Genomic DNA, 22977 nt, shown 5'->3' with positions numbered 1-22977 from the left:
GTTCTTCATCATACGGTTCCTCCGTGAATGAATCTGTCATCTTGTCATCTCTTTTATAGAGTTCTTCAGTGTATTGCTTCCATCTTCCTTTTATTTCATCTCGGTCAGTCAGTGTGTTCCCCTGTTGATTATTCAACATCCCTACTCGTGGTTTAAATTTCCCTTTCATTTCTCTAATCTTTTGGAATAGGGCTCTTGTTCTTCCCATTTTGTTGTCCTTTTCTATTTCTATACAATAACTATTGTAATGGTTTTCTTTAGATATATTGTAATGTAACTTATTTGACTCTGACTCATCGGCTAAGGTCAACTATATGCATTCATGGAAAACATTAAGTGTTAAGGTGTTTAAGAAGTGTTAAAAGTGTTTGAGAAATACATGTTACAAAAATACTCTGGTGTTGAACTCTCATTTATTTTCCTGATATCTCCCAAGCCCCAAGAATTCTTTGGTGGGATCTCCAACTATTGGCCTGCCTATTTCAATGACTGCTGTTGGAAACCATGCAAGCTTAGATATGCACAACATCTGACATATAAGGACTCTGAATACCCAAATAGGCAAAGGGGAGAACATAAGAACCCTTGATCCTGTGCAAGATCAGGAAAGAGACCATCTTGTTGGTTTCAAAAAGTACACAGAAGCAGTATGCAAAATTAATTTTGTAACAGAGCTTGAGAGTGTAGGAGATTGTTACACCATATTTATAACTCTTTTTTGCTATTAATGTGAATACAGGAATACCCTGCATTAACATACACAATGGGACCGGAGCATGTATGTAAAGTGAAAATGTACTTAAAGTGAAGCAATTATCTATGCATGTACTGCACAGCAATCGCCACTAGATGGCAGTGGCGTCATGCCATTAAGTGTCCGTAATTGCAAAGCATGCTAAGTTAAGCGGGGTATGGTGGAGTATGGGGCATGTCCATTATCGCGAGGGTCCGTTAAACGAAGGTACATAAATCAGGGTATTCCTGTATATGCACGCACCCTTTTGCTGTGAAGACTGAGGGCTTTATAGTCAACCTGTATGTTCAGAAAATTGATGCAGTGCAGTCCTCTTTAAATGATAGCACTGCAAAATGTATGTGCGTGTGTGAGGGAGTCACATTTGAATGCTCCTTACACAGAAATATTCCAATTCCTAGTGGAGGCTGGTTCACGAGGATTACTGGGGCAGAGCCCTCCCAATGAGAATGTGAAGCAATTTTAAAAAATCTCTCCCTGCCCCCCAAATCTCAAAGCCACATACTTTTTCCTGTCTCAAACATTTTATATTTCTATTTGAACTCAGAGCAGCTCTTCAGACATTTCTATCTACTCTTCTTTGGCCAGTCAGCTCTCTGTACCACTCTGCCAATTCCAATCCAAAATTACAGCTAGTCCAAAGAGGTCCCTGTGACAGACAGAGCTAGGTTCTGTCCTTCTCTATGATTGGCCAATCCTGAAATTGGAATTTTGAGAAGGGGGAGGCTGTAAAAAGACTGTTTTGGCAGGTAAGCTGGGGAGTTGAGAATGGAGTTGTCATGAAGTTAGTTAGATGGGGAGGACTCAGTTAAGGGGAGATGCGTTGTGGGGTTTAGAAGAGAGGGAGGCAGTTAGTTGGGCGCTGGTTGAGAGTAGGTTAATGTAGAAGCATTGAGAAGTAGAGTTGAAGGAAGAGTGAAGAACTGTAACCATGTAACTGTCATGCTTATGTGTCAGCTATACCAGCTTGTCCTAAATAAGTCCTTGATTTAAAACAATTTTTCCTCTTTGTCCATTACTGCCTGGATCTCTTGAATGCTGTGGGAATACAAGGTATATTATTCCTAGAACCAATCTGGTACAAGTCACACATAGAGACACACCTCACTCATTTTAGGGCAGTCAGCTCTTGGGCTGCCAGTAACTTAAAATGGTTACAAAAGACAGGTGAGGTGGGACAGCCAATTCCAGTGAGGGAAGAACAGAACTAGTGAAGTGAACATGGTTGTACACATTTAGGGTGTGAAAAAGGGCTGTCACAGTTCCTCCAAGGATTCTCTTCTTTCCAGCCCTAGCAGAATGTTGTTATGAGGCCTATCTAGCACAACCACAATAGCAAATTGGGGAGGAGTCAGGTTTGCTTCAAGAACAACCCTATGTGGTAGGCCTTAGCCCATATCAGAATCATACACTGATTCTGAGCATGCACAGCTCTGAAGGCTAGATCTTATCATCGGCAGCCAGAAAAGCAACAGGGAATGTTTATTACTTTGAGGAACTTCTTCATTGTTGTTTAGTATTTGTGACCTTTTGAATGAGTGAGAGCAAGCAAACAAAGGTGACTCCTATAATAAATATATTTTTCTTTAATTAATCACTTTGCATTTACTTTTATGAACTAAGAGGAGAAATAGGATGGTTTGTGTACGTATTGCAACAAACTCTGTATTAACCATTTCCCTGAAATCACCCATTAAAAGCTGCAGCAGCTGGTATAGGTGAGGCAGAGCAGGTTGCTCTGAGCCACCTGCAATTCTAGAGTATTTTTCACAGTATTTCCAGAAAAGGTGTGTGGATCTGCTTCCAATACCCTATCTTGGTTGAATTTTGTAAATTCACCAGCCATTATGCATAATCCCCAACAGACTTTGGGAAATGTGTATCAAGGGAAATGCAGGAGAGGGAAGATTTAACCAGTTGTGAAAGGATTGCCCAGCAGCAGGGAAAAAAGGGCTGGGAGAGAGAGAGAGAGAGAGAGAGAGAGAGAGAGAGAGAGAGAGAGAGAGAGAGAGAGAGAGAGAGTGGAGTACCTTTTATTGTGTATGTTACCATTTTTCATAACTGGATGTAAACAATAAATCTATAATGTTCTGTTCATTTTTAATTATCTGTTTTGCAATGGAAGTTTGTAGGATGTTAGAAATGTTCTCATATAGACCGGAATATAAATTCAAATTCTCCGATAGCTCTTTAGAGACTATGAATATGACCTGTGTCATTTCTTAACACTGCAATCCAAACCCTAGCTAGAGAGCATCAGGGCTTAATGGAGCAGCAGAACTACCACAGCATCTGTAGCCAGCCCCACTGGCATCACATGATGGGATCAAATCTGATTTGGACTCTAGGCTGGCACAGAGATTTGACTCCCCCCCTTCTGAAATGGCTGGCATAAGTAGGTTGGCTCCAGAGGCAGCCATGAACTTGCTTCTCTGTTAAATCATGATGTTTGGACTACACATACATACTGTGTTTCTGACCTGCCAACATCCAGTCCTAAAGCCTTGAAAAGATTACAGCGATGAAAGCAGGAGTGGGCAAACTTTTCCATCAAGAGCTGGATTCTCTTGAGGTAATCTCTCAGTAGTGGGAAGGATCAGAGGTACTTCACACTTTTTTTCCTGCTAGGTAACTCTTTCACAGCTGGTTAAATCCTCCCCTGTGATTTCCCTGATTGACTATGCTGCTACTAAGCTTCCCCCCACCCTTATCTTAATAGCACCATAGGAGGCAAATTCCATCAGAATTGTGGGAGGGATAGAAGAGTTTGATAAATTTCCTCTCATGGCAGCCTTCCTTGTGCTGCTCAGCTGACTGGTAAAAAGGGGGCTGGACTGCAGAAAAAGAATGCAATCTTTTTCTGGAGTACTATACCTCCTTCCCACTGCTCAGCTGATCAATGGGAGGGTATGTTGTGAGCCATGTAAGATTAGGCATTGGGCCAGAAGCAGCCTGGTGGGTGGGAGGTGCATATTGTACTCCGGAAGAGTACATTTTTCTACATTTTCTGGCCAATATGCACTTTCTCCAGTCATTATACATATCTCTTGTTCAGAAGATATGTATAATGACTGGAGAAAGTGCATATTGGCCAGAAAATGTAAAAAATGCAGTAAAGATATGTACGTTCTCCAAGGCCTGTTGGGGGTTATGCATTCTTTATCTGGTCAATCACTGGAGCAGAAAACCAAATTTGTTTATTCCAGGCAAACTTAATTCTTTCTCTCTCCCTCTCCCCCACACAGAAAGAAACTTTGAGAAACAGGGTCATTTGTATGATGATGATGATCATCATCATAATCAACTCTTTCAGGAGAGAAAAATTATCAAAATCAAAAGGAGAAAATGTGCAATATTTGAGTGTGTGGATGTGTGAAGTCCATTATCAACATTAAAAACTTATTTCTTTATTTCTCTTTTTTTTGCCAGATGTTCCGTTTCCTGATTCCTAACTGAGCAGAGCAGAAGGAACTGTCTCAGCTGGACCACAGGGGAGGAGATACAAGCAAGCCAGCTTTCAGAGAGCGAGTGAACGGAGCAAGCGAACAGGAGTTTGACAAAGGAGTTCAACAGGGGAGGTCAAGGGGGAGGTCCCTAAAAAACTTTTTTAAAAAATACTAATTATTCTTGTACAGTGCACCTCATACCAGTGGGACTCTCATATTTACCCTGAAGTAGGACAGGACAAAGCACAGGCCACTCCAAAACAAGTAGTTAGAAAGAAACAAATGGTAGAAGAGAGTATGAATGGGAAGGATTCTCCAGTGGTTGTGACCTGCAAGGCGTGTGCCATGTTTGCTTTCTTGCCTGAGAACAACATGGCATACACCTGCAACAAGTGCAAGCTTGTGGCACTGCTGGAAGAAAAGGTGAGAGGCCTGGAATGGCGGGTGGCCACACTGAGGACTATAAGAGAAGATGAAGAGTTCTTAGACAGAACGTTGGAACAACAGCAGCAAAGAGAAGTGGAGGTGCAAGAACAATAGCATGTGGTAGCAGAAGAGGAGACTGCTTTGGAGAGGAACAACAAAGTGGAGGAAACTGCATGGGAAAGAGTGACAGGAGCAGAAGTGCTAGAAGACACCCTTCACCAGTGGAGCTATGGAACTGCTTTCAACCACTCGAGGATGAGACTGGAGGACAGCCTGTGGTGGAAGAATTACAGGAGACCCTGTGTGACAACAAGCAACAGGCTGAAGCTCAATCAAGCAGGGGCAATGAAACCACGCCCCACAACAAGAAGAGAAGAGTACTAGTAGTGGGAAACTCCCTACTGCGTGGGATTGAAACCCAAGTATGCTGAGAAGATCCATGGACTCACCATGTATGCTACCAGGAGGAGGGATTAGAGATGTGACAGAAAGGTTGCCATCACTCATCAAGCCCACTGACAGGTATCCCTTTCTCCTCATCCATGTGGGAACAAATGACACTGCCAAACAGAGCTATGAAGAAATCACACCAGTCTTTGAAGCTCTGGGAAGGAAACCAAGGACTTTGGGGCCCAGATAGTTTTTTTCATCCATCCTTCCAGTATTTAGAAGAGGAGTAGAAAGGGAAAAAAAAATACTCCATGTGAATGAATGGCTACGAAGGTGGTGCCAACGTGAGAGATTTGGATTCTGGGACCATGGGCTATGGTTCCTGGAAGATGGACTGCTGGCAAGTGATGGGTTGCATCTCACAAGGACTGGGAAGAATGTGTTTGGCCACAGCATGGAGAACTACATCAGATAGGCTTTAAGGGGGAGGGAGACATAAACTTGGTGGTAACGACTGATGAAGGCTTGTGCACAGTAACTGGAACAGAGAGATCGGCTCTAATAGGGTCCAGTAACAGTCCTCAGAAAAATGCAGGAAGGAAGCCAAGCCATAAATCACATGTCTGTACACTGATGCGCAGAGCATGGGAAACAAGCAGGATGAACTTGAATTCTTAATACAGGAGGATAATTGCGACTTGACAGGTATAACTGAAACTTGGTGGGATGACTCCCATGACTGGAATACAGCAATTGAAGGATATAACTTGTTCAAAAAGAACAGAAGGAATAAAAAGGGAGGTAGAGTCGTGCTATATGTTAAAAATATATATACTTGCACAGAAGTACAGGAAGATGAGCTTGGTAGCTCCACCAAGAGTATCTGGATTAAAATTAATGGGGCAAGTCATAAAAGGAATGTGGTGCTTAGAGTCTACTACCAACCACCCAATCAAGGAGAAGATGAGAATGTAACTTTTGAAAAGCAAATTGCCAATGTTTCGAGGAGATGTGATGTAGTAGTAATGGGGGATTTCAATTATCCCAATATCTGTTGGGAGACAAACTCTGCCGAACACAGACACTCGAAGAAATTCCTGACTTGTGTTGGAGATAACTTTCTCCTACAGAAAGTGGAGGAAGCAACCAGAGGATCAGCTATCCTGGACTTCTAACCAATAGAGATGATTTGGTGGATGAAGTGGCAGTTATGGGAACTCTGGAGAAAAGTGACCACACCATTCTTTAATTCTTGATTTTAACAGAGGCAAAAGCTGAGTAGCCATTCTGGGTTTCAGGAAAGCTGATTTCCATAACCTCAGAAAAATTCTAAGTACCGTTCCGTGGCAAGCCACCCTAATGAGAAAAGGAGTCCTAGATGGGTGAGAGTTTCTGAAAAAGCAAATTCTAAACGCACATAAGCAAACAATTCCAAAAAGGAAAAACTGGGGAAAACAGCAGAAGAAGCCATTGTGGCTTCAGAAGAAGCTTAGAGATGCAGCCGTGAGGTCGTGGAAGCAAAATTTAGGTTGCTAGGTAGGATGCTGAAAGCCAGGACCTCCAAGGTGGCTTAATCTGAAATGCTACCGGTTCCACGCGCAGGACCAGCCAGACAGGCCCAGCTTTGCAGTCTCAATGCGTGGATGAGACAATGGTGTTGGGTGGAAGGGTTTGGATTTGTTAGGCACTGGGGAACATTTTGGGACAAGCCGGGCCTGTACAAAAGGGACGGGCTCCACTTGAACCAGAATGGAACCAGACTGCTGGCACTTAAAATTAAAAAGGTAGCAGAGCAGCTTTTAAACTGACTGAGGGGGGGAAACCCGACAGGAGCTGAGGAAGGTCCGGTTCGGAATAAACCTCCCCCCGGGATAAAAACCAAAGAAATGATGAAATTTTAAAAGGGGTAGGCCTAGAAGTAGGCATTGTGAGAGCAGGGGCACAGGATATAAATTCAGAAGAGCAAAATTACCAGAGGCCAAACCACAAGTGCCAAAGACACTTGAAGAGAGACACTGTTTACAAGTGCCTGTACGCTAATGCTAGGAGCCTCCAAACCAAGATGGGAGAACTGGAGTGCTTGGTCTTAGAGGAGAGCATTGATATAGTGAGCATAACTGAGACCTGGTGGAATGGAGAAAACCAGTGGGATACGGTTATCCCTGGATATAAACTATATCAGAAGGACAGGGCAGGACGTATTGGTGGCGGAGTTGCTCTATACATGAAAGAAGGCATTGAATCCAGCAAGCTTGAAACCCCAAAAGAGGCAGACTCCTCCACAGAATCGTTGTGGGTGGTGATACCATGCCCCAGGAGGGACTTAATACTGGGAACGATCTATCGTCCCCCTGATCAAAATGCTCAGGGAGACCTTGAGATGAGATATGAAATTGAGGAAGCATCCAAACTAGGAAATGTGGTAGTAATGGGTGACTTCAACTACCCAGACATAGGCTGGCCACATATGTGTTCCAGTCATGACAAAGAAGCAAAGTTTCTAGATATTCTAAATGACTATTCCCTAGACCAGTTGGTCATGGAACCGACCAGAGGGACGGCAACCCTGGACTTAATCCTCAGTGGGGACTGGGACCTGGTGCAAGATGTAAATGTTGTTGAACCAATTAGGAGCAGTGACCACAGTGCTATTAATTTAAACATACATGTATATGGCCAATTGCCAAGAAAATCCAACACGGTCACATTTGACTTCAAAAGAGGAAACTTCATAAAAATGAGGGGATTGGTAAAAAGAAAGCTGAAAAACAAAGTCCAGAGGGTCACATCACTCGAAAATGCTTGGAAGTTGTTTAAAAACACTATATTAGAAGCTCAACTGGAGTGCATACCGCAGATCAGAAAAGGTACCGCCAGGGCCAAGAAGATGCCAGCATGGTTAACGAGCAAAGTCAAGGAAGCTCTTAGAGGCAAAAAGTCTTCCTTCAGAAAATGGAAGTCTTGTCCGAATGAAGAAAATAAAAAAGAACACAAACTCTGGCAAAAGAAATGCAAGAAGACAATAAGGGATGCTAAAAAAGAATTTGAGGAGCACATTGCTAAGAACATAAAAACCAACAACAAAAAATTCTATAAGTACATTCAAAGCAGGAGACCATCTAGGGAGGCGATCAGACCCTTGGATGATAAGGTAGTCAAAGGAGTACTAAAGAACGATAAGGAGATTGCAGAGAAGCTAAATGAATTTTTGCATCTGTCTTCACAGTGGAAGATATAGGGCAGATCCCTGAACCTGAACTAACATTTGCAGGAAGGGATTCTGAGGAACTGAGACAAATAGTGGTAACGAGAGAGGAAGTTCTAGGCTTAATGGACAATATAAAAACTGACAAATCACCGGGCCCGGATGGCATCCACCTGAGAGTTCTCAAAGAACTCAAAGGTGAAATTGCTGATCTGCTAACTAAAATATGTAACTTGTCCCTCGGGTCCTCCTCTGTGCCTGAGGACTGGAAAGTGGCAAATGTAACTCCAATCTTCAAAAAGGGATCCAGAGGGGATCCCGGAAATTACAGGCCAGTTAGCTTAACTTCTGTCCCTGCAAAACTGGTAGAAAGTATTATTAAAGCTAGATTAACTAAGCACACAGAAGAACAAGCCTTGCTGAAGCAGAGCCAGCATGGCTTCTGCAAGGGAAAGTCCTGTCTCAGTAACCTATTAGAATTCTTTGAGAGTGTCAACAAGCATATAGATAGAGGTGATCCAGTGGACATAGTGTACTTAGACTTTCAAAAAGCGTTTGACAAGGTACCTCACCAAAGACTTCTGAGGAAGCTTAACAGTCATGGAATAAGAGGAGTGGTCCTCTTGTGGATAAGGAATTGGTTAAGAAGCAGAAAGCAGAGAGTAGGAATAAACGGACAGTTCTCCCAATGGAAGGCTGTAGAAAGTGGAGTCCCTCAAGGATCGGTATTGGGACCTGTACTTTTCAACTTGTTCATTAATGACCTAGAATTAGGAGTGAGCAGTGAAGTGGCCAAGTTTGCTGATGACACTAAAGTGTTCAGGGTTGTTAAAACAAAAAGGGATTGCGAAGAGCTCCAAAAAGACCTCTCCAAACTGAGTGAATGGGCAGAAAAATGGCAAATGCAATTCAATATAAACAAGTGTAAAATTATGCATATTGGAGCAAAAAATCTTAATTTCACATATACGCTCATGGGGTCTGAACTGGCGGTGACCGACCAGGAGAGAGACCTCGGGGTTGTAGTGGACAGCACAATGAAAATGTCGACCCAGTGTGCGGCAGCTGTGAAAAAGGCAAATTCCATGCTAGTGATAATTAGGAAAGGTATTGAAAATAAAACAGCCGATATCATAATGCCATTGTATAAATCTATGGTGCGGCCGCATTTGGAATACTGTGTACAGTTCTGGTCGCCTCATCTCAAAAAGGATATTATAGAGTTGGAAAAGGTTCAGAAGAGGGCAACCAGAATGATCAAGGGGATGGAGCGACTCCCTTACGAGGAAAGGTTGCAGCATTTGGGGCTTTTTAGTTTAGAGAAAAGGCGGGTCAGAGGAGACATGATAGAAGTGTATAAAATTATGCATGGCATTGAGAAAGTGGATAGAGAAAAGTTCTTCTCCCTCTCTCATAATACTAGAACTCGTGGACATTCAAAGAAGCTGAATGTTGGAAGATTCAGGACAGACAAAAGGAAGTACTTCTTTACTCAGCGCATAGTTAAACTATGGAATTTGCTCCCACAAGATGCAGTAATGGCCACCAGCTTGGACGGCTTTAAAAGAAGATTAGACAAATTCATGGAGGACAGGGCTATCAATGGCTACTAGCCATGATGGCTGTGCTCTGCCACCCTAGTCAGAGGCAGCATGCTTCTGAAAACCAGTTGCCGGAAGCCTCAGGAGGGGAGAGTGTTCTTGCACCCGGGTCCTGCTTGCGGGCTTCCCCCAGGCACCTGGTTGGCCACTGTGAGAACAGGATGCTGGACTAGATGGGCCACTGGCCTGATCCAGCAGGCTCTTCTTATGTTCTTATGTTGTTAGAGACGACCTGAAAACAAAAAAAGGACACATACAGGAAGTGGAAAGAAGGCCAGGCCACAAAGGAAGAGTGCAGGCAGGTACCATGGAATTAGAGGGATGGTGTCAGGAAGGCTAAAGCTGAGAATGAGCTGAGGTTAGTGAGAGATGCTAAAAGCCACAAAGAAAGCTTTCTTCAGGTACGTCCATAGTAAAAGACAGAGAAAAGAAATGGTGGCACAGTTATTTAATGAGGATGGCAAAATGGTAAAAGATGACAAAGAAAAGGCAGAAGTGCTCAATTCCTACTTTGGCTCAGTCTTCTCCCAAAAAAGGTTCTATGACCCTCCCAGGAAACATGAAGTAGAAGGGGTAGGATTGGAGCTCGAGACTGATAGACGAAAGGTCAAGGAATACCTAATCACTTTGAACGAGTTCTAATCTGCAGGACCCAATAAAATGCATCCTAGAGTACTGAAGCAACTGGCTGAAGAACTCTCAGAACTGCTGTCTATTATCTTTGCGAAATCATGGAGGACTGGTGAAGTGCCAGCTGACTGGAGGAGGCAAAAAGGAGGAACCGGGGAACTACAGACCAGTCAGCCTGACATCAATCCCTGGAAAAACTCTGGAGCAGATTATAAAGCAGTGAATCTGTAAGCACCTTGAAAACAATGCAGTGATTACTAGGAGCTAACATGGATTTATGAAGAACAAATCCTACCAAACTAATGTTATCTTGTTTTTTGATTGGGTAACCTCCCTTGTAGACTGTGGGAATGTTGTGGACATAATATATCTCAACTTCAGCAAAGCTTTTGACAAAGTGCCCCATGATATTCTGATTAGTGATCAGGAAAAATCAGGAATACCTACCCCATCTTGTACTAAGGCTGGTACGGTAGCCATTATGCTAAAAGCAAGCACATCATATAGAGAGAGTGTGATACTTAGAAGCTGCATAAGCAAAATAACCTGCTTCCTGTTCTTTAGAAACCGCAAGGCCTGTACGAGTATGCTTTAATCTGTTCCATCTTAGAAATGTTCCTGTGGTTATCAAAAGTACACAGGACATGAGCAAAGTGCTTATGTTGTTCTTTCCAGCCAAGTGTGGTTAAGAAAGGTGCAAAGATTATATTCATGCATAGAATTGCTTACGTGTACACCTTGTCACGTGTTTAGCTGCAATGCAAACCATGTAACAAAGAAGTGATATAAAACTTGCTGGTAACTTGTGTTCAGGACTCAAGTCAGTTTTTTTTCTTCTATGTGACTGAGGTTTTTTAGCTCTGAGCTAATACGCTGCTGTTCTTTTACAATAAACTGCTGCTATTTTTTTACTTTACATCTTGTCAAATGGCCATTATTTGCAGTACCTAGAAAGATCCCTAAGGAATATTTTCTCTTACATCAGCTGGCACCCCAGATGGGACGAGATAGGTCGGTTTTCCCATCCGGCTCCTGAGGATTGGAGACAATCCAGCACGCCCAGGTGAGTTCACCTTTTAGGGTTCTCTTCACCTCGGGATCCGGTGGGACCAATAAAGTTGCAGGCCACTTGGCAAGAATAAAGTATTTTAGTTTCTTGGGACACATTGCCAATGGAATTCAATATTTCAGTTTAATAAAAACTTGGAAATAAATCCTGAGGTGTTCCAAACTTGGAAATAAATCCTGAGGTGTTCCAAAGATGGAAATAAATCCTGAGGTGTTCTAACGTGAATTAAATCCTGAGGTGTTCCAAACAGAAGTAAATCCTCTTGTTGAGGTGTTCCATAACAATAGGAGATAAATCCTCTTATTAAGGTGCTCCCAAAATGGGTACAGGTCAGTCCACTCCAGCTGACACTCCCTTGGCATGTATTCTAAGAGATTGGAAAGCATATCCAAATTTGACTCACATACTGTCTAAAAAGCACTTTGTTGATCTTTGCATGAATTTCTGGCCACTATGTCTGAACAATACAGAGACACCATGGCCCCAATTTGGCACATTTGACCAGGCAACATTAACCAAATTGCGCCTCTACTTGGAGGACAACAATCCTGGTCAAATTGATTATTGGTTTGTTTGGGATGATTCTGAAGTGAAAAACAAATGTAAAAATGGCACGTGTCTAAAATCATCAGAATGTTCAAAATTTCAACCTAAACATCTGATGACTATAAAACAAAAGGATCCTCACAAAATTGAATCTGGAAAAAGGAATTTTTCTGCTCCTCCATATGATCCCAATCATGAAGACTGGTATCGCCCAACTGCTCCCCCAGTTTCCCAAAACCCTCAGTCTCAATCTGTTACTTCTTCTAACCTTTAATCCTCTGCCTTCCCTTCTACCTCCTCCCCCATTCAATCTACTGTCACCTCCACTTCTCATTCTTCTCCTGCAATTAAACTGGCACCTCAGTTTAATGACCGTCCTCAACTCTATCCAGAAATCCCTAAGTCAGATTCTTCCTCTGTTCTTTCCACTTTGAGTCCTAGTCATACTAGATCTGGAGTTCCTTTTCATTCTGATTCTTCTGTCCAGGCTCCCTTAAGGCACTATCCTGTTCCTGTGGGTGGTGGAAATGTGGCTTCTACCTTGACCCATATTCCTTTCAGCCCTAACGAAATCTTGACCAGGCAGACTAACACCCCCCGCTTGAGGGAAGATTCAGAATTATTGCTGAGACGCCTCAAAACAATTTTTCAAACACATAAACCAACTGTTCGGGATATAAACTGCTGCTATTTTTTTACATCTTACATCTTTACATCTTGTCAAATGGCCATTATTTGCAGTACCTAGAAAGATCCCTAAGTAATATTTTCTCTTACATCATTAGCAAGCTAGCTAAATGTGGGCTGGATGGAACAACTATCAGGTGGATCCACAGCTGACTCTAGAATCGTACTCAGAGTGCTTATCAGTGGTTCCTTCTCAAACTGGGCAGAAGTAACAGGGCTCGGTCCTGGGCTCAATGCTCTTCAACGTTTTTATTAATGGCTTGGATGAGGAGGTACAGAGCATGCAAATTTGCAGATGACACCAAATTGCAGGGCACAGCTAATACAGTGGAAGACAGAAACAAGATTCAAAGGGACCTTGATAGGCTGGAGCATTGGGCTGAAAACAACAGAATGAAATTCAACAGGGATAAATGCAAAGTTCTACACTTAGAAGAACGAAACCAAATGCAGTTATAAGATGGGGAATACTTGGCTCAGCAATACAACATGTGAGAAGGATCTTGGAATTGTTGTTGATCACAAGCTGAATATGAGCCAACAGTGTGATGTGAATGCAAAAAAGGCAAATGCTATATTAGGCTGCATTAACCGAAGTAGTTTCCAAATCGCGTGAAGTATTAGTTCCCCTCTATTCAGCACTGGTTAGGCCTCATCTTGAGTTCTGCATCCAGTTCTGGTCTCCGCACTTCAAGAAGGATGCAAACTGGAACAGGTTCAGAGGAAGGAACAAGGATGATCAGGGGACTGGAAACCAAGCCCTATGAAGAGAGACTGAAAGAACTGGGCATGGTTAGCCTGGAGAAGAGAAGACTGAGGGGAGATATGATAGCACTCTTCAAGTACATGAAAAGTTGCCGCACAGAGGAGGGCCAGGATCTCTTCTAAATCATCCCAGAGTGCAGGACACAGAATAATGGGCTCAAGTTGCAGGAAGCCAGATTTCGACTGAACATCAGGAAAAATTTCCTAACTGTTAGAGCCATGAGACAATAGAACTAATTACCTAGAGTGGTAGTGGGCTCTCCGACACTGGAGGCATTCAAGAGGCAGCTGGACAGCCATCTGTCGGGAACGCCTTGATTTGGATTCCTGCATTGAACAGGGGGTTGGACTTGATGGCCTTATAGGCCCCTTCAATCTCTAATATTCTATAATTCTATGATAACCAAAACAGAAGACAGGGCATAACAGAACCATGGAATAATAATGGAGCAGAACTGAAGAAATCTGCTCATTCCTATGTGGAACATCTTTGTTATATAGTGCTTACACAATGCATGCAACATTCATACTTTCATGCATAATTTAAAATATATTTTAATAGTAAATGTGTTGTATAAACATCTCTATCTGAAACTGCTGATGATGAAATAATTGGTGATGAATATTCTTAAAATGCCAGCTCTGGTTTATTTTTCTTACCACTTATTTTTTACCACTCTAATGAATAGCTTAAACCCAATACTATAAATGATGTCACAGAAACTTCAGGAAGGTGTGATGATTCATGAACCATATAGCGGGAACAGTATTAGCAGTCTATTTCATGTCTCAATAATACATAATCTCTTCCTCTGAGACATACCCAAACATTTAAAAATCAATTCAAAATAAATTTTAAAGGAAAACAAATACATGCTTACAGTAGCTAATTCATCAAACTTCCCGAAGAGTTCATTCAGAAGCTTCACTAATTCTTGAGCAGTACATTGCGATGCCAAGCTGGTGAATCCCACAATGTCCGCAAACAATATGCTATAAAGAGAAGGAGATAGAGATGCATTACCAGCAATTATCCTAACATATTTTGTAGAACAATCATAGGTGAAATTTAAGGATGAGCGCATATGCAACTCATGTTATTTAATTTGTAGTCCTTAAATATTTACACTGAAGCAGAGCAATAAAGTAATGGCAATACTTTAGAGCAGCCTTTCCCAACCTGATGCCCTCATTATCCCTGAGCTGTAGTCCAAAACATGTGGAGGCCACCAGGTTAATTCCCTTAATTCTAGAAATACAGATGAGTAAACTCTCCACACCTTGAATTAATTAAGAAATCATCCAAGATCTTCTGAAAAAGTCCGGAACATCACAGGTATGTTTTCTGAGACAATCGGGGGGGGGGGGGCTTGGACCATGGGCACTGTAGTTTTCTCGAGGGCTCTTGCAACTGTGGGAGTTCTTGGGAGAACATCTCCCATAGTACCCCCACACTCCGGCCCTTGATTAGCCAGAGTTAGAGGGGAGGAAAAAAAACCTTTTCTCCAGCATGCTCCTACTACTACCAATTTAAAGTAAGAAGGGGGAGGGTGTTGGAAATTCTTCTGCACCTTGGATAATCATCCAAGCTAGAGAAGGATTTTGGGGCTTATAAAGCTTGTATTTCATTTTGTGAACTCCCCATTTCCATTTCCAAGCCTGAGCTCAGAAAACTTAGCTGGCATTTCTCCTTTTCTCTTCTTCTTGCGCCTGCTTCTGGACCATCACTAAACAAAGGCCTAAGCATTCGTTTTGTGGCAGAAGTTATGCCCCTTCCAGTGGAGCTCCAAAGCCAGCCAGCTAGCATCTATTCCAACCTCTCTCTTGGAAGGTCCTGATATTATTTATTTATTTATTGCATTGGTATACCGCCCCATAGCTGAAGCTCTCTGGGCAGTTTACAACAATTAAAAACATTAAAAACAAATATACAAATTTAAAAACACATTTTTTAAAAAAGCAATTTAAAAACACATGCTAAAATGCCTGGGAGAAGAGGAAAGTCTTGACCTGGCGCTAAAAAAAAAAAATGGCACTAGGCACACCTCATCTGGGAAATCATTCCATAATTTGGGGGCCACCCTACTCATTCCTCTGCTTAGATTTTGAGGAAGAACTCACTTAGGAGCCAGGCTTCTTATGAATCCTGACATTGGCCCTGTTCATACATTACAGACAATGAGTGTGCAGTCTATGTACCTGAGTACACAAGCAGTTGAGCTGTACATTCGTACAGTTATTCACATGTAACATTCAATGAGTGTATAACCTCCGTTATATACACATTTGCTGCTAGGAAAAGAAAATGGCTTCAGTGACACTTATTAAATGCGCCACTGGAGCAATTCCCTTTTACTGGCAACAAGGCAAGGCATGCTGGGTCTGTTATACTTCCTGAAACTGTTTCCTGTCAAGGCTTACATTCAGTAGAAAGAGTTTTGGCAGAAAGGGAAATGTAGTTTTATTCTTCTCATTTTTCCTATAGATTCTTAAGTTTTAAAATTCAAACACCAACTTTTCAAAAGAAAATACCATAATTATAGCTATTAAAATATTGCATTTTCATTGCCTGTTATTCTTAAAAACAAATGCCTGGGCTAAGAATTATTTAATTCTAGGTGTATATATTTTGTGGCTTGCTCTGGTCGGTGGATTTTGGGTTTTAGCAATAATAATAATAAATACCAAAAAGCTGAAGTCTAACCATCCTGATCTAGAGTATTACAACCCCACAAGTCAGGTTTGTGTTACCATAAAACCATGTGATGCAGTTGCTTCTAGTAGCAGTTTCTAATGGAGGCAGCCACTGTCATGTTTGACCATCGAGTGTGTCTAATTTTGATGCATGACACTTGAGGCACTTGAGAGCTGAACAGAGATGAGCAAATCCTCAATTGTTTTCTTCTCAGTTTCTGGGTACACAGTTTCTGGGCACAGTTTTGAAGTCTTACCTCGGCCATTGTAGTTTTATTCTTGCAAGCTCTCCTTTGAACCATGCTTCAACAACCCTTTATGTTAGGCCTGTGTCCATACAAATGATTTAATGCAGGAGTGGCCAAAAAGTAGATTGTAATCTATTGGTAGATCCCTGGGAGACTTGTAGTCAATTGGACAGAGCTTCTGGCTTCCAGTTGTTTAACAGCAGCAACAAAAGGACACACACCAGTCTGGACAACTGAAATTAAGAGTGCTTGTGGAAACTAGGAATAGATCTATGTGTGGAAAGACTGTGAGCTCATCTCAGTTCTGATAACTCTGTGCTCAGCGGCTTCTCAGAGACACCATGTTCTTTCGTACTAGACGTATGTCTTTTGCACCTGGCTGTAGTTGGTGGCTCTTGGGGTTCTAGTAAAACACAGGGTAGATACCAAACTCTGCAGTGCTCTCCCACAGTGCCCTCATTGAATGGGGATGGGGCATGGTGCCTGCAAGTTCAGGGTTAGTGGCACCGCACACCTGCAGGCTGCTGCTGCTTTCCACCAAAGTACCCTCAACGTTGTCATCTCAGTGCCACTGCCATTCTGCCCCTCGCCCATGTGTCACTGCTGACCTATGCCATCAAATTATTGCAAGAGTACTGGGTATATTTCTCTCTCTTGACCTTTAGGAGGTAATGTAAAGCACACAACAGAATTTACATTACCATTGATTTCAATAGGTTTTAAAAGAGCAAGGAAGAAAAGTATAGTAGGATAATTTATATTGTGATTTATACAAGTGGTGTAGTGTGCAGGTTCTGCAAAAGCCAGTGCAGTGATAAGACTGTTGGGCTAGGACCTAGGAGACCTGGGTTCAAATCCTCGTTCAGCCATGAAGCCCACTGGGTGACCCTGGGCCAGTCACTGCCTCTCGGCCTCAGAGGAAGGCAATGGTAAACCCCCTCTGAATACCTCTTATCATGAAAACCCTATTTGTAGGGTCGGCATAAGTCGGAATCGACTTGAAGGCAGTCCATTTCCATTTAACCTTCTCAGCCTAAACTACTTCATAGGGTTATTCTGAGAATATAATGGGGAGGTGCAGGACCATGTATGCCACATTGAGGTCTTTGCAGGAAAGTTGAGACGAAAAGGACACAAGGCATTAAATAAAATTAAGGCTGTAATCCTATGCAGCTGTATTTGAAAGTAAGCACCACTGAACAGTGAAAGTTATTTTGTGTACACCTGCATGGGAGTATGTTGTTAAGACACAAGGAATAACCATTACCCAAAGTTTCTCTTATTTATTGATAACTAATATTTCTGAGCAATGTGCTACCTGGCCATTAAGTTGTTTTATTATTGCAGCTGTGACTGCAACTATTATTCATTACATGCCACAGGGGTTTGGAGCAAATTTAAAGCAGACTTTTTGGAATTTGTGGCGCAATCAAGAGTAGCTGTGCTATTCCATAGCAAGCAACAAGAAGAATCGCATGATAACACATTGAACAGACTTGATTGATTGATTGATTGTACTTATATACTACCCTATAGCCAAAGCTCTCTGGGCGGTTTACAGTAACTAAAAACATTAAAACAAATATACAAATTCAAAACACATCTTTTAAAAACAAAATTTTAAAATTTTAAACAATTTAAAACACATGCTAAAATGCCTGGGAGAAGAGGAGAGTCTTGACCTGGCGCCGAAAAGATAATAATAATAATAATAATAAATTTAATTTCTTCGTCGCCTATCTGCCCAATGGCCACTCTAGGCGACTTACAAAATTGTTAAAATACAATAGATAAAATACAGTAATACAATATAAAACAATATATCTGCAGCAACAATATTAAAACTGGGCAGGAGGCATTTCAGTTATAACAATTAACCCTCCCCAGATACCCCGAAGGCCTGCTGAAAGAGCCAGGTCTTTAAGGCTTTCCGAAACACATTTAAAGAAGAGGCGTGCCGGAGATCTTGTGGGAGGGAGTTCCAAAGAGTGGGGGCCGCCACTGAGAATGCCCTCTCTCTTGTACCCGCCAATCTGGCTGTTTTAGTTGGCGGGATTGAGAGAAGGCCCTGTGTGGCCGATCTTGTCGGGCGGCATAATTGGTGGCGTTGAAGGCGCTCCGTGAGATAAACTGGGCCGGAACTGTGTAGGGATTTAAAGGTCAATACCAACACCTTGAATTGGGCTCGGAAAACAACTGGTAGCCAGTGTAGGTCGAACAACACTGGTGTGATGTGATCTCGGCGGCGACTATTCGTAAGTAGTCGAGCCGCCGCATTTTGTATCAGGTGTAATTTCCGGACCGTTTTCAAGGGTATCCCCACGTAGAGCGCATTACAGTAGTCCAAACGAGAGGTGACCAGGGCGTGTACCACTAGTGGGAGCTGGTGAACAGGAAGGTAGGGTTGCAGCCTTCGTATGAGGTGTAGTTGGTACCAGGCTGCCCGGCTCGCTGCCGAAATCTGAGCCTCCATGGACAGCCTGGAATCAAGCACAACCCCAAGGCTGCAGACCTGGTCCTTTAGGGGTAGACTCACCCCGTTGAACTTCAGGTCAATGTCGCCCAACCTTCTCTTGTCCCCCACAAGTAGTACCTCGGTCTTATCAGGGTTCAACTTCAGCTTGTTCCTTCCCATCCATCCACTCACGGATTCCAGGCACTTGGACAAGGTCTCCACAGCCAACTCTGGTGAAGATTTAAACGAGAGATAGAGCTGAGTGTCATCCGCATATTGATGACACTGCAGCCCAAATCTCCTGATGATTGCCCCCAGCGGCTTCATATAGATGTTAAATAGCATGGGAGAGAGGATAGAGCCCTGTGGCACACCACAATTGAGAGGCCAAGGGTCTGATACCTCCTCCCCCAACGCTACCTGTTGGTACCTATCGGAGAGAAAGGAATGGAACCACTGTAATACAGTGCCTCCAATTCCCAATCCCTCCAGGCGAAGCAGAAGGATACTGTGGTCGACAGTATCAAAAGCCGCTGAGAGATCGAGGAGGACAAGAAAGGTGGATTCTCCCCTATCTAATGCCCTCCTCAAATCATCTACCAGAGCGACCAAGGCTGTTTCAGTTCCGTGACCAGTCCTGAAACCCGATTGGTATGGATCCAAATAATCCGTTTCATCCAAGTGTGCTGACAACTGGTTGGCCACCACTCGCTCAATGACCTTGCCCAGAAATGGCAGATTCGAAATTGGGCGGAAGTTATCGAATACTTGGGGATCCAAGGAGGGCTTCTTTAAGATGGGCTTTACAATTGCCTCCTTGAAGGCTGATGGCATCACACCCTCTTTCAAGGATGCGTTTACCACCACTTTGATCCCCTCGCCCAATTTCTCTCTGCAGCTCACAAGGAGCCACGAAGGGCAAGGATCAGTAAGACAAGTGGTTGGCTTCACAGATGAAAGCACCTTGTCCACTTCCTCAGAAGGGAGAAGCCGAAACCGATCCCAATTTACCGGCATGCAACTGGCCAACTCTGGTTCATCCACTGTGTCCACGGCGCACGGGATCGAGCTCCGTAAATGTTCGATTTTATCGGCGAAGTGTTTTGCTAATAAGTCACAGGAGGCCTTTGACTGTTCCAAGGGTTCCTGAGCAACTGGACCGACCAGACTTCGGACCACCTGGAACAGCCTCCTGGGACAGCACTCCGCAGACGCAATAGAGGCAGCAAAGAAAGCCTTCTTTCCTACCTTTATTGCCACTTGGTAGGCAGCTACTGCTGCTCTAACCTGTGTCCGGACATCTTCGGAGCGGGATTTCCGCCACCGGCGCTCTAGTCGTCTCACCTCCTGTCTCAGACTACGCAACCGTGGTGTATACCATGGTGCTAGCTGAGTTCTATTCAGGGGGAGAGGACGTTTCGGAGCCACCCGGTCTAATTCCCTGGTGATCCCCACGTTCCACTTCTTCACCAGGGTTTCGACCGGGCGACCTTCAGCAGGTTCCAATTCCCCAAGCGCAGTCAGGAATCCATCCGGATCCATCAGGCGTCTGGGGCGGACCATTTTAATAGGTCCTTCACCCCTGTGGAGGGGGCATGGCAACGAGAAGTCCATATTTACCAGGTAGTGGTCTGACCATGACACAGGAGTGGCAAGAATCACTCCCAACTTCAGACCACTTCTCTCCTCTCCCAGAACAAATGCTAGGTCGAGAGCATGACCGGCTACATGGGTGGGCCCAGTATTACTTAGGTACAGTTCCCAGGAAGCCATGGTTTCCAGGAAATCCCGAGGGGCTCCTATGAGAGCGGCCTTGGCATGCACGTTAAAGTCACCCAGCACTACCAGCTCTGGGGACAATGCCCGTACAGCCGAGACCACCTCCAGCACCTCGGCCAGGGAATCTGCCGTGCAGCGGGGTGGGCGGTACACCAGCAAGATCCCTAAACTGCCCTTCGGGCCCAACCTCCAGTACATACAATCAACAAATTGAGTCCTATGGAGGGGAGGTCTGGCAAAAACCAAGGACTCTCGATAGATGACTGCCACACCCCCTCCCCACCTTCCCACCCTCGGCTGCTGTGCGTAACGGAAACCTGGCGGACACATGGCCTCAAGAATTGGAGCAGAGGCTTCGTCCAGCCAAGTCTCCGTAATACATGCCAGGTCTGCACGCCCATCCAAGATCATATCATGGATGAGCGAGGTTTTCTGAGCCACAGACCTGGCATTACATAACAGCAGTCGAAGGTTGGTAGGAACCTTGTGTCCCCCAGTTTTCGTCTGGTTCTGAGCAGACCCGGAACATGGGATGGATATAATGCATCTGTCCCGTGTTCCCCTATTCCGGCGTGGTCTGCTAGCAGCACCCTTCCGGCGCCTGCCACCCAAACTTCCTATAACTTGGCCCCCCACCTCCCTCTCCGGCTTGCACATGCCTCTATCTTATCTGCTTATCAGCAGGCCACCCACCCTAATAAAATTCATCCGGAGACCCGCCTCCGTACCCTATAGCAGCAGTATTTACCAATTTAAAACAAATTAATTAAACCAATTAATTAATTAATTAAACCAATCAAATTACATCAAATTAAGTTAATTAATCAATTAAACCAATCAATTTACATCAAATTAAGTTAATTAACTAAATCAATACAATTCAACTAAATCAATACATTTCAATCCAATTCACATTCATATACACACACACACATTCATACAACTATACATCCATACATACAAAGATATGAAGAAAAGATAACAGTGTTGGCGCCAGGTGCACCTCGTCAGGGAGATAATTCCATAATTTGGGGGCCACCACTGAGAAGGCCCTCTCCCTTGTTGCCATCCTCTAAGCTTCCCTTATCTCCCTTCACTAGGTTTCTGGTTTCCTGCCTCCTTTTGCCTTCTCTCAGTACAGCAATTTTTACTTGTCTGAGACCACAAGAGGCTTGAACTCCATTTAAGTTCATAAAACAAACTTAATTTTTAGAATTAACAATTTAGACACACCATTCTTATCTCTAGTTTCTCTGACAGTGCTCTCTCACATTTTTAGACACTCCTAACTCCACTTATCTAGGTGTAAACCCCATTGAACTCAATGGAACTTACTTCTGAGTAGACATTTTTAAAATTGCAGGGAGCCCCCCCCCCGTTTTTTGCCTTCTTCCTTTCCTCACGCTTACTCACTGTCATCACACAAAAGCCCTGTTTCGGGCTGATCTCCATTCTCCCTTTCTTGTCCTTGCCTCCATTTTATCCTTATTCCTCTTTCCCGCTCCGCGCTAGCAATCGACGTTGGTAGTTGTACTAGCAGCTGCTGCTACTAGAATCATAGGATCCTAGAATGCAGGAATCCAAATTAAACCCTCAGACGCTCCCGGGAAGGAAAACTAACTGCCGACTATCAAAGCCAGTGGACAGCATACAGGGAGAGTCAACATGGTGAACAGACCTGGTTCTTCACGGGACAGCTACACGTAGTGAATTTTAAAATCACCACCTGCAGACTTTTTCTGAAACCAGCTGAACCCAGATACAGGGGGTTTATACCTGGGAACAGGGTAACGTGTGAATAAGAGTTCCCCCTACTGGTATCTTTGCTCCTCCTTAAGGGAGGTTGTCGGAACCTCTTTCTGCCAGCCCTTCTCAAAACCTGCACCACCATTTGTAATTGCAACCATTCAACAAGCTCCCTTGGTATGCGTAACATTTCTCACTCTCATGCGTACATCCTCGTTCAACCTGGCGCTTCTGCCTTTCTATTCCAGACCTCAGCTCCGGGGGAGGCGCTAATCTCTTCCAAGGCCCTTGGCTTTCCTTTCCCCTGCTGTCGCTGCTGCAACCTGGGCCGTCCTGACCATTATTACCGCTTACCATGAAAACCCTATTCAAAGGGGTAGAAATAAGTCAGGATCGACTTGAAGGGAGTCCATTTCCATTTTTCCACACCAGGCAAAAGCAGTCTGCAGTGTCTCCCCAAAAATAAAATAAAAAATCACCCTTTCTGAGTTTTGCTAATTGAATTTAGATGTTAAAGGTTGCAATGCTATGTTCAC

General features: G+C 43.6%; 1 protein-coding gene across 5 annotated transcripts in view; it reads right to left on the bottom strand.

Annotated features, from left to right (window-relative positions):
• The window catches only part of ADCY1 (adenylate cyclase 1), a 350409-nt gene that overhangs the window by 164477 nt on the left and 162955 nt on the right, over positions 1–22977 (bottom strand). For all 5 annotated transcript variants that reach the window (XM_061585729.1, XM_061585731.1, XM_061585733.1 and 2 more), the window contains exon 4: positions 14401–14512. In XM_061585729.1, the coding sequence (XP_061441713.1) occupies positions 14401–14512 (112 nt within the window). The remainder of the gene's footprint in view (positions 1–14400; positions 14513–22977) is intronic.

Source organism: Rhineura floridana, chromosome 10 (genome assembly GCF_030035675.1).
Source record: "Rhineura floridana isolate rRhiFlo1 chromosome 10, rRhiFlo1.hap2, whole genome shotgun sequence".
NCBI lineage: Eukaryota > Metazoa > Chordata > Lepidosauria > Squamata > Rhineuridae > Rhineura > Rhineura floridana.
The sequence above is the reverse complement of the archived record's forward strand: the minus strand, read 5'-3'. Positions and strand labels throughout refer to the sequence as shown.